The sequence below is a fragment of the Cavia porcellus genome, unplaced genomic scaffold (assembly GCF_034190915.1).
Source record: "Cavia porcellus strain 051 isolate PalLab524CR breed Dunkin Hartley unplaced genomic scaffold, mCavPor4.1 scaffold_1, whole genome shotgun sequence".
Lineage (NCBI taxonomy): Eukaryota > Metazoa > Chordata > Mammalia > Rodentia > Caviidae > Cavia > Cavia porcellus.
The window spans coordinates 161849417-161867585 of NW_026947484.1; the positions used below are offsets into that span (position 1 = coordinate 161849417).

General features: G+C 46.0%; 1 protein-coding gene across 10 annotated transcripts in view; it reads left to right on the forward strand.

Annotated features, from left to right (window-relative positions):
• The window catches only part of CUNH1orf141 (chromosome unknown C1orf141 homolog), a 46192-nt gene that overhangs the window by 16650 nt on the left and 11373 nt on the right, over positions 1-18169 (forward strand). For 7 of the 10 annotated variants that reach the window (XM_063258729.1, XM_063258731.1, XM_063258707.1 and 4 more), the window contains 2 exons: positions 1860-1960; positions 9733-9803. In XM_063258729.1, the coding sequence (XP_063114799.1) occupies positions 1860-1960; positions 9733-9803 (172 nt within the window). Of the gene's footprint in view, positions 1-940; positions 1168-1859; positions 1961-5539; positions 8205-9732; positions 9804-18169 lie in introns of those variants that run through there. The other 3 variants (XM_063258721.1, XM_063258723.1, XM_063258725.1) reach the window with 3 other exon arrangements.

Here is an 18169-nt window from a genome sequence, read left to right on the forward strand (position 1 = left end):
GGGGCAAGGAGAGAGGGGTCCGGGGAGAGAACTGCAGGAAGCTCCTCTTCAAATCCCAATGAGAAAGGGAGGGAAGAGTCTTCCCAGCCTCGAATCTAATTCACGGTTCACAAGTATCAGTGGAATATCGAAGGCAGGAGTGACCGCAGAAGCCTGGAGAAGGCTGGCAATGGGCATCAGATGGAAGGGGAGAGTGAAGGCAGCGGGCACGGGAGTGGTAGCATCCAGAACACATTTGAAGGCAAAGACCCAGTGAGCTTTGCTGACAGATCGAAAACGAGGAAAGAGGAACCAAAGATCTCTTAAAACTTCACAGTTGAAGCCTCTGGCTAAACGCAGATGGAGAAGCCAGGTGAGGAACAGAGAAGAGGGTGATGGTGAGCATTTCTTTTTGAGTATGTTTAGTTGGAGACGCCTAACCCTAGACATACGGGCCATGCTGGGCACATTGGTCAGCCTGTAGATAACAGTTAAGGGCCTGGGGTCAGGTGATAGCTATCAAGGATGAGCGAAGTTTGAAGACCGACTCTTGGGTTGCTCCAGCATCTAGACAGACATCAGAAATATCATTAATTACACAATAATATTGGGGGAAAATGGAATCCACAGTATGCAGGCAGTACTCAGGAGAAGAAAGAAAATTTTATGGCTTCTAGCCAACCCCAGCAGAGAAGTCTCCAAAGACGGCGATGTTGATTACATGTGGCAAACAGAAGCTACCGGAAGGGGATGAGCTTTTGCGGAAGGTTTTGCCACAATGGGTGTCTGCTGGTGAGCAGAGTTGCAGTAGCAAAGTTGTTTTTAGCACAATCACGAAGTTTCGATTTGATGATACCATACGATTTAGCTGGGTTCAGCAGCAGAGGACAGAGTGGCTGCAGTTGCTCCGGAGTTCCACTCCATGTCACTAAGCTTTCTTTTTTTTTTCTTTTCACGTCAGATGGGTAATGTGCCGAGGTCATAACAACACACCACCAGTAGCCAGTTGCATTAGTCATGGTTTTCCAAAGACACAGCACAGCAAGGAGAGCGGGGATTTGTAGGGGAATTGGTTCATGGTTCATGTGGCTTTGGACGCAGAGGAGTCCAGGAAAGACTGCTGCAGGTTATCAAGGCTCCGAGTTAAGGACGCTGCCCTCGCCTCAAGGCCACAGTCCCCAGAGCCCGGTGAGCCACTGGTACAAGTCCTAGAGCCCAAAGGCCTGAGAGCCTGGAGCTCTGAGGTTGGAGGGCAGGGAGAGCATGTCCTTCCCTGCCAGGACCTGGCTGGCTGGACAGTGTTTGGCCATGCTGAGGACAGATGCTGCCCGCATCTGCTGACTCACACTCCAGCCTCTGCGGGGCCCTCTGCAAGCTTCCAGGGAACCCTGCCTCCATCCAGCTGCTGCCGGAAGTTAACTTCACAAACCGAGCTTTTGAGGGGGGGGGGGGAATCTGTCTGTGATACTCCATGCTGGGATCTACCTAATGTATAATCACGGTGTCTGAATTCCCCTCACGCTTCGCTTGCGCATTGTGGTGCATGTCTGGTAGTAACCCAGGCTTCACACTGAACTGACCCTAGCATGGTTTTCTGAAAGGGAGAGTCACGTCTCTTGTGGGTAATGGTGTCCTCGAGCGCCCTTACCCTGTAACAACAGCACATGGTGGTCTCCTCTCCCCTACTGTGATCAATCATAGCTAAGAGTTTCAGCCTCTGCCCGGTCTGCGTCTCTTATACTTTATCCCATAATAATCTCAGCTCCACACATTAACACAGCATCTAAATCTAGATGGCCGAAATTCATGTTCCTCCAGGTTTATCTCATAGATTTGTTTTAATAATAATTTTAATCTAGGATAGTTTTTATTTCCTCCAGGTTTATCTCCCTCAGATGTGAACCTGAACCTATCAAAAGCAACTTTGAAAAGTGTAATTTGAGACCACACATTGTCACTCTGGACATAAGAAATCAAGAAAGTAAGTCGAGAACAGTGCTCTGTGTAACATCCTTATTTCTCTTTTGACTTATTTTGCTTTTAATATTTATTAATATGTTTCTTAAAATCCCTGATGTCTATGGAAAACATGTGCATGAACCATAAAGAATTTATCAAAGAAAAGAGGTTAAATATCACAACAGACAGTTTATACAAACACAAAATGCACTTTAATAAATTTTCATGTTTACAGGGTCATTGTCTTTCTTCCAGAAGGAAAGTTTCTGTGTCCCTTTAGCTTAATCTTTTTTTAACATTAAAATTCAGATCGTTAGTAGCAGTATTTAGACAGCCTAGCCTTAAAAAGTAACTGGTTAAAGTATGCGCAAAAGTGTAACCGCGAATAAAAACCACCACTGACAAATGTACTGGTTAATATTTTAAACACGATAACCACAGAACATGGTCTAGTTTGCTTGTTATTGGTATTCACAGAGAATTACAAGTAAACAGAGATTACACATGCAAGTTTCCGTTCACAGAGGTCACTCCGTCTTACGAGTTTCCTTGTCATTGTTAAGTAAAAGTTGAGTTTGGATAGCTTACTAGACGCCTACTCTCAGGATTAGAGATTTGGGAGTCAGGAACCATGGGTGCTTGCAGGGTGTGAGGGTCCCGTATCCCCTTGTCACAGTGTGTCACCAGCTCTTAGACCCAGGCTTCCTGTTCCAACTCTGCCCCACGCTGCCTCACTCCTGGGTCAGGCTTTCCCATCTGGTTTCTCAGAAGCTTCGTGCGCACACCGTCTGTATGAGCTCAGTTCCTGTTTCCCGTCACCCTGCCCGGGTCTGCACTCCTGTCCCCACTGCTCCACTGCAGTGATGCCACCCGAGCTCTCCAGGGACCTGCGTGTGGCTGCAGCCATGTGACATTCTTCTCCGCCTCTCAGTGCAAGTACAGGGGCTGAGCCTCTCTCCTCCTCGGCTTTGGGAGCCACCTCTGTGTTCCGGCTGCCCCACCTCTCATTTTCTCGGCTTCCCGTCTGTCCTTAAAATGCCGATTTGCTTAGAGCTGATCCCAAGCTCTGTTCCTGCACTCTCTCCCTGGTGACTCTTATGGTTCAGCAGGTCCTTCCCATTCTAACTCACTTGAATTAACCTCTTGTCATCATTTTTACACTCACCACCCTAACCCACATCATCACCAACTTCTGTTTAGTGGACAACAGGTTTTCTTCTTTCATTCTTACCCTCTCCCCAGTCCGAGGCCTTCTTTCTAGTTAAACCATTTTGTTTGTTTGTTTGCTTTTGGGTTTTTGAGACAGGGTGTCGCTATGCAGTTCACTGGCCTCGAGCTCACTTTGCAGCCCAGGCTGGTCTGAAACTCACAACGATCCTCCTGCCTCAGCCTCCCAAGTGCTGGGATTACAGCATGTGCCACCATGCTCAGCCCTGGTTAAACCATTTTAAATTAAGAATATACACAGAGAAAAGTGCATGAGACATGTAAATGCCTCCTATTTTATTTTCAGAACCATCAGCTTTGAGCTCCAGAGAATTGTGAGCTCTTGGGACACATGCCATGTTTGTGCACACGTGTATGTGTGTGGCACTGAGCATGAACCCAGGAACTCATGCATGCCAGGCAAGTGCCCTCCCACTGAGCTACAACCCCTAACCCAGAAGCATAGAAATGTACAGTATAGTGACCGTAATAAAACCCCACCCTGCGCAGAGGGCGCAGGTCACGGAACAAAGGCGGCGGCCTCACACCTGTCCAGGTCCCTTTCCAGCCTTTCCCATGCTTCATGCCTTAGGGTCAGCTCTGCTGGCTTCTGGCCTTTCTTTGTGTAGCTCTCTCCAAAAAGAACTTTATGCAATCAGGCTTTATGGATTCACTTGTATGTGCTTCTCCTCTGCAGCTCTGAATATTTCCCTCACATTGTGGGAGACACTGTTCCTCTGTTTTGTGTGTGGGGTGGGGGTTCAGCCTTTCTGTCCTTGCGATGCTGCAGGGGTTTTCTATGCATCTTTCTGCCATTGCCTTCTAGTTCAGTGACACTGAGTCTGGAAGGCAGTTGCCCTGCGACTTTGTAACAGGACTGGAGGACAGGTTTTATTGGGCCGCCCCAAAACGGAATCAGGAAGCTCAAAGTGGGGCCGCTGAGGGGGACCCTCCAGGGACCCTGCACAGACATGTGCAGGTGTCCTGTGGCTGCCTGGACCTGCCCTGCAGGGATCAGACAGCCCACTAGTGTGAGGGCCCTGCATGAGTGCTGCATAGATCAGACCCAAACTTGAAGCCCGTAGACAGAGATGGTATTTCTTAGGCAACTGAGTGAGCTCCCTCCTCGCCCTCCTGGGACTCCCACTCGGACCCCACCCTCGCCAGTGACAGATTCACTTCCTGGCCTTCATCTCTTTTGCTTTCTTGCCTTTATATCTTTTCAGTAAGTTTGCTTGTGCCCCGCCTCCTCTGTCCACGGTTTCATTCCTTGTCACTATGGAACTCGACCCTGGCAACAATTCCAGTCCTATAAATAAGTTAGCGTTTGTGCTACCATCCGATACACAGTCAACTGTAAATGCGTCTCTGTCTTTTTTAAATTTTATTTTGAGACAAGGTCTCACTAAGTTGTTGAGGTTAACTTCAAATTTGCAATCTCCCTGCCTCAACCGCCTGGTTAGCTGGGATTTTAGGGCTGGCTATGCATGGCTTTTAGGTCAAATATTTTGCTGTTTTTCTGTATCATTTCTGTATCATTCCTGAGTTTTCTGCTGCCAGCATTATCATTTACCAAAAAGTTTCAGACTTATTTCTCTTCTTTGGAATGGAACATGTAATCTACTTACATTTAATATAATTACCGATACCTTTAGATTTAAATCTGCCATCTTATTTTTTCCACCCTGTTTATTGCTTCTTTTTCTATCCTTTCGTGTTTTCTTCAGGATCCACTTTTCAATCTCACTTTCCCCCTTTGCCAGTTTGTAAGCTAAGTGCTTTGTTTCTATTCTTTACGTGATAACCCTGGAGACTATGATATGCAGCCTTCCAAATTTAATATTGCCCTCCTCCTGGAAATTTAAAGAATTATAGAATCTTTAATTGTTTTACTGTAGTCTGACATTTACTGTCTGCCGTTTCCGTTGGTCATTTTAATACTTCAAACACAGAGACATTATTGGTATTTTAAAATGCAATGTTTAAAAACTTTTGTAAATCTTTATAGTTTCACAATGATAGAGATGATGATGTTGGTGTGGTCTTTATTTTCCATTTGATTTTTTTTAAATGGACCTGTCACTGGGACTGATTCATTGATTGACTGCAGTACCGGACAGTGTGCCCGCAGCCTCCACACTGGGCTCAGCCTCCACCTCTTCTTATACTTATAACTTGCTAAGTCACTGAGTTGCACGGGGTGACCTAGAATCATGATCCTCCTGCCTCAGCCTCCTGGGGTGCTGGGCTGACAGATGCATGCCCGTTAAGTGGACCTGGTAGTTCAGAGCAGTTCACACTAAAATTGACAGGAAGGCAGGGAGTTCCTCCCTCCCCCTCCTCCCTTTTCCCTCCTCCCTCCTCCCTCACACACTCAAGCTCCCCCCCCCAGGGTCCTTACCCCACACCAGAAGTGCATCTGCTGTATCATGAGACCCCCCACGATGCATCACCACCACCCCAAAGCCGGGGTTCACAGTTGGGTGCATGCATGGGTCTGGAGGCCCCCCGCAGTAGGGTCGCCCTGCCTCAAACTCTCCGTGCCCTTCCCAGCCCTCTGGTGGCCTCTGGGCGGCTTTCCGTTCAGCACCAAGTGCGGCTATTAGCTGGACATGAATGCCTGTGGGCCGGTCTAATGTTTAATACTGTGCATTTTAAATAAGTGCTAGTATTAGGACTGCCACGAAGTCCATGTTCGGTGAAATTTTCCCTCCTTAGTCTATACCTGGCGTGCTTTTTAGCCTTGAACAGCTCCTTTAGAATTTCCTTCAGTACACATCCTCTTACGACCAGCACTCCGAATGTTTAAAACTTTTCCTATTTTTAAAAAGCAAAACAGGAAAAAAGAAAGAAACCATACAGAATTTTTTTAAAGTGGGAAATGAATGCTAGGTAATATGTTGCATATTGTTATCTTAGAGGTAGTTATTCAAAAGATTTAGGCATAACATATGGTCAAGGAATCCAACAGTGAGAGTGCAAACTGCTCTTTTTGATGAACTTACAGAGATTAGTAGTGTAGTTCTCTAGCTTGTACACACACACACTGTCTTAGTTACTTTTTGCTCGTCGCTGAGACAAAATACCTAAAGCCCAAGTTGGGAAAGGAAAGGTTTATTTCTTACAGTTTTTGGAGGTTTCAGTCCACACTCAGTTGACTCCAAGGCAGGCGGCATGGCTGGGCCACAGTTCATGGCAGCCGCCAACAGCAAACAGGAACCAGCAAAGAGCAAGACACACCTTCTTCCCGCCATTACATCACATCCTGGCTCCACCCCTTTGTGGGTGGAGCACTGACACCATCAATCCAAGCACTAGACAATGAACCAATCACAATACACAGTGCAAACTCATGAGGCCTGGGGCACAGACATAAACCATTACACACACACACACACACACACACACACACACACGCACACACGTATGTACACCTATATACACATAATCTTTCCTCCTCTTCCTTCTGTCCTTTCCCCATCCCAGTTCTTTCCTTTCTAGCACTTTCTTTCCCTTTACCACAATGTCTATTATACATTTCGGGTCTTGTTACTCTTTCAGTTTGAGCACTCTGAATTTTTATTTGCCCAAAAAGTCTTTATTTTACTTTAATTCTGGAAGAATATTCTATTCACTAAAATGTACCTGGGTAAGAGGGCGTGGTGGCACACAGCTGTGATCCCAGCACTCTGGAGGCTGAGGCAGGAGGCTCATTGCAAGTTGGAGACCAGCCTGGGCTACAAAGTGAGCTCAAGGCCAGCCTGAACTGCACAGCAAGACCCTGTCTCAAAATGATCAAAAAAAAGTACCCAAGTGGAAGTTATTTCCCGCTGCCCACTGCCTTCCGTTATCATCACATAGCCACTTTTTAAATGCAATCCCTGTAAGCTTTTCTTTTTTCTCATCTTACGAATCTTGCCTATGATATGCATAGGATACAACTGATTTGTATTTATTTTGCTTGAGATCCATTGAAAATCATGCCAAACCGTAAGGCTCATTTGTAAAACTGTACCTCTCAGGGATGGTTCATGGGTTCTGGAGCCCGGTTGGCCATGTTTATCCAAAATTCATCTCTGTAGGGATCTTACCCCCTCCCGGGAGTGGGGAGACAGACCTCGGAGCTCAGTGGGGCTCTGGGTCCCCCATCCACCCCTGCTTTGCTCTCTTTTTATCTATTTCTGACCAATTCCTAATTCCTCTGGTCTATTTTCTATATTTCTGTCTTTCTCTTTTAGTGCACCGAATCTATTCAAGTGAAAAACACACACAAGTTAAAAATACATCAGAAGAAAGGCTTAGGAATGCGCCCCTTTCAAGTCTGCCTTTTCCCTTTTATGTTAAAATTCCTTTGAGACATTGTGTACCCTCTCTTCCTTTTGAAAACGCAGCCGCCCTACGTAGTGGTGCTCTGTGCCTAACAATAGAACCCTTGTGGCTCTGGACTTCCTGTTATTTCTGGTGTTTCACTTCTTCATTTCTCTTTTGGTCTTTCTGAGACAGGGTCTCGCTATGTAGTCCGGGCTGGCCTTGCACTCATTATGTAACCCAGGCTGGCCTCGAACTCGCAGGGACCCTCCTGCCTCAGCCTCCAGAGTGCAGTGTTGGGATTAGAGACGTGGGCTACCACTTCTCTAACCTATGTTTTATACGTGCCTTGTTACCATTGTGTGTGTGCCAGATACAATTTGGGAAGTTGTACACAGGACCAGTTCAAGGACTTGGTCGATAGGACCTTAACTCTGGAGATTTTTACTATTTCTGCCAGGTCACAGGAGGGGGTGATACTTGTCAGAACATATCTTACCCCACTTTCCCGCTATCACTGTCCCTGGAACACTCAGGGCACAGCAGCACCAGCTCAGAGCACGCTGATCCTGGTTTTTCCTACATTAAGGCTGTAACTCTTCAGGGTTCCAGTATGGTGATTGCATGTGGGGTTTTTTTCCTGGAGGCTGGAGGGGAAGAGAATATTAAATAACCCACCCGTGGGCCTTCGGGGAGCTTTGGGCAACTTTGGACTTTTGTGCGTCTCCACTCCTGAGGCTTCTACAATCAGGGTGAGTTTGCTTATTTCAAATGCGTGAAATTCTTCTGCACGGAAGGGGCTTTGCAGGCTTGGGCCTACGAATTTCAGCTCTTACCCTCTCCTCGAATTAGGGTACAGAGGCGTCTGATGTTCTTTTAACTCTTTTGAACACTATCTAGCTTTGTAGTGCAGGAAGGTCTTGAACTCACTATATGGCCCAGGCTGGCCTCCAACTTGCAGAGATCCTCCTGCCTCAGCCTCTCTCCAGTGCAGGGATGACAGGTGTGTGTCATCATCATACCCAGGTGTTTGGCTTTTTTTTTTTTTTTTTTGTACTCGGAATCTAACACAGGACCTTGTGTGTACCAGGCAGGTGTATGTGCTGCTAGGCTATATTCCCGGCCCTCTTTTAGCTTTTTGCCACTTTTTTTGCTTGAAAAAAATATTTCATCCAGATTTTTCAGTCGCGTTCAGCAGGGAGACTGGGGCCGATGGCTGCTGCCTCCCACATGGCAGTGGACCTGCTGTGCACCCACTCTCTGTTCTAAAATCATGGCGAGACCTTGATGGTTGGTAGCTCCTCTCCTGCTGGAGGCCCCTAGGGGTCTGGCAGCCTCAGCCCTGCGCCCTGGCCTGTGCTCTGTGCTTGCACTGCACCCCGCACCCTTCTGCTCAGCAGGGCTGTGGGGCTCAGTCTCAGCACCTCCTCCTCTGCACGCTCCACTGGGTGTAGCCTGTCCCCCTCCCCTTCTAAGGCAGGCACCTCATTGGGCAGGAATCACAATCCCAGGGTCTGGCAGCCGCGCCAGGCACGGAGTAGTGGATCAATCAGCGACTGTAATTTGAGTGAATACCAGATCCCACAGTGTGTGTTACATCTACCGTTTCATTTTACCCTCGAGATACTTTGGGAAGATGATTAACACTATTTCCAGTTGACAGATGAAGAAAATAAGCCTCAGGGAGCTAAAGTACCTTCTTAAGGCTGCGTAACTCGCCAAATGGGCATGAGTTAGAGCCAAGTCAGCCACACCGAAGTCTTGACTCCTATCCTGTCTATACTATAAAAGAAGGCATGAAATGTCCACTGGGCTAATCAGATTCATAATTGGAGCTGGGAAAATGCAGGTGGAGAAAATACTTTTCTCAAAGGTATTCACCAAAAGATTGTTTATTTATTTATTTTTAGCATCAGGAATTGAACTCAGGACCTTGTGTTGCCAGGCAGGTGCTGTGCCACTGAGCTGCATCCCTAGCTCAAAAGATTCTTTTAATAGCAAGAATGATTCCATTTAATTCCATTTTTCCAAAAATGGAAAGCTTTATTATATAATACTAAGTACTTTAAATATTATGTTACCAAAAGTTTATTCTCAAAGGAAATCTTTTTACAGTAAATTTAGCTTCAAAACTGCAAGCACATTGCACTGCATATATAAGCAAATAAGATTATTAAACTGTTCCCAAAAGTTTACTACAGTTAGAGAACAATGACTTGGTGGATTTAATTAGAAATCATTTATGACTATTAAAACACCACTTTGTTTGGATTTCTTTAGCACCAGAAGTAGAAGAAAATCTAAAATCAAGATCTAGGAGACCCTTTCTTTATCTTAAGGACACAAGTGAGGTAAGTGTAATCTGTGTGCTTATAATTACTTACTAAAAATTCCTAGCAATCCTGATAGCTTTATGTATGTGTCAATGAATCCCACATTGAAATGAATTTTAGAATCAAAAACATAATTGTGTCAAGTGATTTGATCTCTAATAGCATGTAAAACTTTATGGGGAGAACAGAGAAGATCATATACATTTTTCTTAAGATATAAATCTAAAAGCTGGGCGTGGTGACATAGGTCTGTAATCCCAGCACTGGGAGGCTGAGACAGGAGGATCTCTATGAGTTCAAGACCAGTCTGGGCTACAAAGTAAGTTTCACAGCCAGGCTGAACTGCAGAGTGAGACCTTGTCTCAAAAAGACTGAAAAAAAAAGATAAAATTTAAATATTTATTTGTTTATTTAGATTTATAATACAAAAATGTGCACATATGTTAAAGTGTAGCTAAGACCATTTTTGAGCATGGCAGGGTTGGCCACTGGGCACACCCTGGGGCCTGATTAGGCGGGCTACATCTAGGGAACTAGAGAGACAAAGTGACCCAGAGGATCAGGGAGGCAGAGACACGTAGAATCTTCTGGGTATTAACCTATTTATTACCAACTCCACTGCTAATATGGAGAACTATGAAAATATACATATTTTGTAGCTGGAATTAGTTACGGTTCTATTTGGATTGCATAGTCTTGCTTTTTATATGCTTATAAAATACTAATAGGAGTCATTCTCCAGAGCATAAATTTTATCATTTACATGCCTAAGATTCACGTTGTATAAAAATTTCCCAGGAAAGATAAAACAGTTTGCTGATCACGATAAATTTGCTATCACCTTAAGTAAACATGTGATGCTTTGGTAAGCAACTTCAGACCTTGTGCTGCTTGCAGGTCAGAGGTTCTGAAAGGCTGCTGAGAACCCACAGCCCCTCCATCCGCTGGTCCTTCCCATCGGCCTTTTAATGTCACCGGCTTTGTTTCCCTTTATAATTGTCTCCTTCTCTGTAAAGAATCAGTCTCTACTGACTTTTAAAAACTTGTCAGCTTTAAACTTTAGCTACTGAATAGTGGAGGAAAAGAGTTGGAGGTGGCGGCTTTCACCGTGTTGTGTTTTCCTGTTTTCGGTTTCCCTCAGGCATTTTACCGTTACCTTTTTCGCTGCTTCTGTTTTTAGCTTTGCGGCTTCAGACGACACACCTCGTTTTCTCTCGTCTTTCATAAGCAATTGTACAGAGAGGGGACTCTCAGGAATCTCCACACCTCTACGGAACACGTGCATTGTTTGCACATTAATTCTGAAATTCAAAGGGCTACTCAGCATTTATAACTGATCATTCAGAGTGGAAAGAAGGAATGCTTTAGGGTTCCCTTTCTTCTTAATGGGCACAATGTAAAAATAATAGGTTCTCTTTGCTCATTCTCCATCGGTTAACAAAAGTCATGCCATGTTTTGGTTTCCGCTGTACGTAGACCATGCCTGTCTTGTACACTTTCAGGGTATCTCTTCTAGAATTTCTTGTTAGTTTTTCTCGTAGAGCATCATGACCCTAATAGGAAGCAGCTACGTGGTGCTATTGGGGGTCAGTTACTGTTTAAACAGTGGACTCTCAATGACCAAATGAAAGCCAGGCCTGGTGGTGTACGCCTGTAATCTCAGCACTCAGGAGGCTGAGGCAGGAGGATCGCTATGAGCTCGAGACTATGAGTCTGGGCTACAAAGTGAGCTCACGGGTAGCCTGAACTGCAGTGAGACCTTGTGTCAAAATGATCAAAAAAAAAAAAAAAAAACCCACCCCAAATGAATAAGTATTGTTGTAATTATATGACATGGGAAAAAAGCAACAAGAGAACACAGACAACATGCCTGAGATCAATAAAACAGGAAAGAACGCAAAAGAGCCTGGTGGTCTGATCCGTGCCCCTAACCTTAAATGCTGCTTCCCTGAAAGAAGTGTGCAACTTGCACACTGCTTGTGAGCAGGATGCGTTTCTCCCTCACTCTCCTGTGGAGCTGGAAGAACTGGCCTTAGGCCCGGACTTGACCCAGCCTTGCTCCCCGCCTGCCCGACCGTGGTCACCTGGGTCACTCCGCCCCTGGCACTCTGTCCCAGGTTCTAGGACCCCACATCTTGCATGCTTCTCGATTTTGAAATTTCAAGCAATTTTCCTAGAAAGGGTGTCTCTCAATCAGGTTCCTGTCCTGGGACAGCACACCCGACACCCAGGACTTCACGGAGAGCGGTTTATTTCGGCTCACAGTGTCATCTGTGGGCCACAGCACCGAGGCAGGGCCTGGAGGACAGTGGCAAGGGAGAGGCCTCCACCCAGACCCCATCTCCCAGCAGCACACTTAGCTCCCTGCAGCTGTGCTTGCCACCGGGAGGGAGCACGGCATCCTCAAAGTCCCCCTCTGGTACACCAGGCTTTGGGGGGCATTTCCAACCTCACCCCAGGCAGCGCCGTGCGGATGGCAGGGAGCCTGTGTTTCCCAGGCGCTTGGCTGCTGCTGTGGTTAAGGAGAATGAGGTTTCCAAAATGGTGTTTTCTGGGACCCTTGCAGGTGTCCTTCTCCGTCCTCTGGGACTGAAGGATGCCATGAGATGTCCTCAGCCTTTGCAGGTTGACTTTGTCACCTGCACTGCTCTGAGCTGTCCTGCGGGTGGACCTGGGAGTGGGAGCTTGACTTCACTGTACTCTGTGCGGGCTCCACAGACTGGAAAGCCAGGTGTTGCCCCCCAGAAGGTTTGATGACCATTTATTGGTCCACTTCCTCTCCAATTTTTTCTATGATGGCTCATGTATTAGGCTTCTAAACTGATTCTCTGCATCCTCCCTCTCAGTCTCCGTCTCTTTGTCTCTCTCTCTCCCTCTCTATGTCTCTGTCTCTGTCTCCCTCTCTCTCTCTATCTGTCTGTCTCTCTCCATCTCTCTCTCCCTCTCTCTGTCTCTCTCCCTCTGTCTCTCTCTCCTTCTCTGTCTCTCCCTCTCTCTATCTCTCTCTCTTTGTCTCTCTCTATCTCTCTATCTCTCTGTCTCTCTTTCTGTCTCTCCCTCTGTCTGTCTCTCTCTATTTCTCTGTCTCTCTGTCTGTCTCTGTGTCTCTTCTCTCTCTGTCTCTCCTTCTGTCTCTCTGTGTCTCTCTGTCTCTCTCTCCCTGTCTCTCTATCTCTCTGTCTCTCTCCCTCTGTCTCTGTCTCTATCTCTCTGTCTCTCTGTCTCTCTGTCTGTCTCTGTCTGTCTCCCTCTCTCTCTGTCTCTCCCTCTGTCTCTCTGTCTCTCTCTCCCTGTCTCTCTGTCTGTCTCTGTCTCTCTTGTCTCTCTCCCTCTGTCCCTCTGTCTCTCTCTCCTCCTCTCTCTGTCTCTCTCCCTCTGTCTGTCTCTATCTCTCTGTCTCTCCCTCTGTCTCTCTGTCTCTCTCTCCCTCTGTCCCTCTGTCTGTCTCTCTCTCCTCCTCTCTCTGTCTCTCTCCCTCTGTCTGTCTCTATCTCTCTGTCTCTGTCTGTCTCCCTCTCTCTCTGTCTCTCCCTCTGTCTCTCTGTCTCTCTCTCCCTCTGTCCCTGTGTGTCTCTCTCTCCTCCTCTCTCGGTCTCTCTCTCTGTCTCTCCCTCTGTCTCTCTGTCTCCCCCTCTCATCCTCTTAGGACGGGACCTTTCCTGGCTTCCATATGTCTTCCACAGCACCATCATTTGGGAATCATACTGTACATTTCCAGTGTTTCTTTCTTATTCTTAGGATTGCTTTTTCCCTATAAAATCCTGTCCCTTTTGCCCTCAGAATTTCCTGATGCCACGTAAGCTTTGGGAAGCTTCTGCTTCTTAAACCACGTGCTTCCTCTGGTCCCTGAGTCCCTTGATCCTTCATTGCACGTATCTCTGAGGTCACTGCTTTTGCTCATCGCTTGTTGCCGTGGTGTGTGACGTCCCTTCAGAATCCACAGTCTGAGGTCACCGACCGAGGTGACAGTGCTGAGGGGCCGTCAGGCTTCAGGCCGGGCGCTGGGGCCTCACAGGGAAGCCCAAGCTGGCCATGTGCCTACAGCCTGCGACGAGACAGCCGCCAGGTGGCGTTCCAGGGGCGTGGATGACCTGCACCCCTCAGGGGCACAGCCCAGGCCCAGGGGCTCCCTGGAGCTCTGGGGACAGTCCCAGCTGGGCGGCACCTGTCTCCTTTGCTTGTCCTCCTGATGGAGACTGGGTTTGCTTTTCCTGGTTCTTTCTGAGTCCAGTTAGATTCATCCTGGACACCATGATTATTATCTGTGGGAACTATGAACTCTGTCGCAATCTCACAAAGAATACTGATTGTTTTCAACAGTCAGTTTGGACTCAAAAAACAACATAGCTCTTAGCCAGGCGTAGTGGTGCACGCCTGTCATCCCAGCACACTGAAGGCTGAGCCAGGAGAATCCCAGCACTCTGGAGGTAGAGGCAGGAGGATCACTGCCAGTTCAAGGCCAGCCGGATTTGCACTGAGACCCTGTCTCAAAAAGTCAAAAAGACAAAACAAAGCCACGGAACTGTGGGGCAGCAGCCCCGTGTGGCTGGGTTGCTCCGTTTCAGCTCCCTAATGATGCCTGTGGCCGCTGGACTCGGGAGTTTCTCTCTGGCTCTCTTCTTTGCTCCCCATCCCTGACTTTGCAGTGGTTCAGGTCCCCTCAGAATCTGTCCTCTGGGTTGACTGGGCAGAAACAACGTGGCTTCCCCAGTCGTGGAGCGGTGGTGAACCAGTGCTCCTGAGTGTCAGTGATTTTGGCACCTGCATTGGTTCAGCTCCCGGGCTTTCAATTGATTGACTGACTGATATTGTGTGTGTTTTTTCCAGCACATATGGTATCGCCCTGAGGTGGGGTAGATCTGATATTAGGCTTAGTGAATCAAAATTCCCTAATTTTTATAAACCAATAATTCCTTTAGCTTTCCCTAGTACACTATTTGCTGCTTCCCTAGAAATAGGTGAATAACAGTGGCGGTGGTGTCATCTGTCACAGACTCCTGGATTGTCACTAACTGGGATGCTGGCTCCTGCTTTTACATAAGCATAGTTTCATTTTTTAATTACATTAATATTACCTGGGATTTAACTCAGCAAAAATTTTTTTTAAAAATTATGTTACTATTTTCTGTATTATATGAGGAAAGTTTTTTGTTTTTTGTTTTTTGTTTTTTGTTTTTTGTTTTTTTTTGGTCTTTTTCCTTTTTATCGGTACCGGGGATCAAATGAGGAAAGTATTTGTGTAGTTTTGTGAATAATAGTTGTTGAACTTGTCAAACGTGTTTATTGCATATAACTATTTTTTTTCTTTTTCTTTTTTCTTTTTCTTTCTTTCTTTCTTTTTTTTTTTTTTTTTTTTGTCTTTTTCTTTTTTATCGGTACCAGGGATTGAACTCATGATTGCCTGACTGCAAGGCAGGCGCTTATGCTGCTGAGCTAAATCCTCAGCCCCCTATTGCATATAACTATTAGAATGATTGATCTTTCTCCATTTTTAGCCTACTATGTGGTGAATTATAGCCTATTACAACCCTCTAAGTTCTCATAACTTTATTTGGTCTTTGGGAATTGTTAACAAATATAGTGTTGATCAGTATTTTTATTTGGAATTTGTACAAAATCCTGGAGCCGTAGTCAGGTTAGCTTGTAGATTCTTTATATTACCTTTTCAGATCTTGGTGTGAAGACTATCCCAACTCAGAAAAAGAACTTAAAAACTTTAAAAAAAATTTTTTTAAGTTAGTCAATATTATATTGCATAGGAATTTTTGGTTGCACAGACGTTATTCATTTAAGAATTTGAATTTGCATTCACTAATGGAGTACACTTAGGGTCACAGGGTGATGCTTGGTACCCAATACAGGGTATGAGGATCCGATCAGTGTAATTAGTGAGTCTCCCTCTATTACTGTTTTGTGCTGGGAAGTTCAAGGTCTTCTGCACTGGCTCTTTCGGAAGGTGCAGTGAAGGATGGTCTCCGGATAATCGTCTGCTGTGCTGTAAACACCGGAGTTCAGTCCTCCCATCCAGGGGTTTTTGTTTTGTTAGTTTTCAGTGCTGGGGATTGAACGCAGGGCTTCACACATGCGGGTAAACGCCTTCACCGAGCGACACCCCAGCCCTCCGTGTGCTTTTATGCCTGTAATCACCTCTCCTGGTCCCCTCCCCTGGCCCTGCCCGGCCTCTGGTAACCGCTCTTTAAATCTCTGGCTCTGTGATGACTTTTCCAGCTTCCCCATGAGTGGGGATACCTGGTGTTTGTCACCTGTAATGTCCACCCTGACACCAGTGACGAGACTTCCCTTCATTTCATGCCTGAATGACACTGCACGATGTCTGCACACTTTGGGTTTTTAAACGCACAGATCCCTCAGCCCACGTCTTGCTGACGTGGGTGAGTGGGAGATTGCTTCACCCCTTCAGCATACAAAGGCCACTATTACCAGTGGTGGTGGTCTGTCCGGCGATGGTCATCCTAGCCCGAATGAGCCAGCCTGTCACCATGGTGCTGACTCCCTTGTGCTTAGCCGTGTTGAACACCTTTCCCTGTGCCTGTCGGTCATCTGCATGTCTTCTTCTGAGAAGCACCTCTGCAGGTTACCTGCGCACTGTTCTGTTCTAGATTTAATATGATCCCCAAAAGTCTCATGCATTTGGAAAGTGACTGATTCATGGGGAGGCGTGATACCATATTTGTCAGTGGATCAACTATGGATGTGCTCTGAGTGGACCGTGCTGCTAGATGGTGGCCCTGGCTGCAGGTGGTCACGGGATGTCACCCAGAAGGTGCCACCCTGTCCCTGGCTCCCGCTTTGCGCTGTGCTTCCTGGCTGCTGTGTGTTGAGCAGCTCCCTTCTACCGTGCAGTTTCTGCCTTGGAGCAGTGAACCATGGACTGAACTCTTGGAAACTGAACCAAGTAAACCCTCCTTCCTTTACAGTGTGGGTGTCTGGTATTTTTTTCCCAGGAGGAGGAACGTTACTAATGCACCTATTTCTTAAAAACTAGCTTAGGTGGTTTTGTTTTGAGGTGTTTAGCTCATCCATAGAACTACACTAATCCCTTGTTGGGTAACAAATGTGCCAACCATTCCCACCCAGTCTGGAGCTCCCCTTTTCATCCTGTTGTTTTATTCCCTACAGAAATTTTTTCATTTTTATGCACACTTGCCTATTTTTGCATTTGTTACCTATACTGTGCCTGTGTTTGCCAAAAATTCTCTGTCCATACCAAAATGCTGCAGTGGCTCCCAGTTTCCTTCTAATAATTCCATAGTTTCAGGTGTGGCATCTCGGTCACTGACTTACTTTGAACTGACTTTTGTGTATCGTGAAAGATCGAGGTCTCGCTTCATTCTGCACATGGCACCCAGTCTCAGCACTGTTTATCGTAGACACGGTCCTTTTCCCAGTGTGCACGCCTCGTATGTTTACTGAGAATCATTTGGCTGTAAATGTGTAGGTTTATTTCTGGGTTCTCACTTCCGCTCTACTGGCTGGTGTCTGTTTTTTCCAGGACCATACTGAGTTGAGTACAGTAGCTTTTGAATATGTTTTGAAGTCACATCTTGCGATGCCCCCAGCTTTGCTCTTTTTTGCTTAAGGTTGCGTTGCCTGCTCAGGGTGTTTTGTGATTTTTGGGAGGTGGTGTGGACATTTTAACAATGGTAATTCTTCTAATCCGTGAACACAGGATGCCTTTATTCACGCACACTCTCTCTCTCTGTCTCTCTGTCTCTCTGTCTCTCTCTCTCTCTCTCTCTCTCTCTCTCTCTGTATTCTTTATTTTCTTTCATTTCTTTACATTTTATTCCTAGGGGTTTTTTGTTGATGTTGTTGATGTTGTAATTGTATATGGGATTGTTTTCTTGATTTCACTTTCAGTTAGTTCATTATTGGCTCATAAAATGCTATTAACATTCCTGTGCTGCTTTTTGGGGGCTCCCTGAGGAGCCCAGGCTGGCCTCCAACTCACAGCGACCCTCCTGCCTCAGCCTGCTGAGTGCTAGGATGACCGGGAGCCCCACCACACCCAGTTCTGTGGCACTTCTGTACCCTACCACTTTACTGAACTTAGCAGTTCTAAAAGCGTTTTGGTGAAATCCTTAGATTTTCCTGTAACAAGACCATTGTGTGTACACAGGAATGACGTCACCCTTTTTAGTTTGGATTCCCTTTTTTTATTACCATCTGACAGCTCTGGCTGAGACTCTCTAGCACCATGTTAAGAGAAGTAAAAATAGGCATCTTGGTCTTATTTCAAATCCTACCAGAAAATCTTCAAAATTTCTCTCTTTATATATATATATATATATATATTTTTTTTTTTTTAATTTAAGGAGAAAAAGAAAAAAATAGAAAAAGGGTACAAGTTATACAGAATTTCA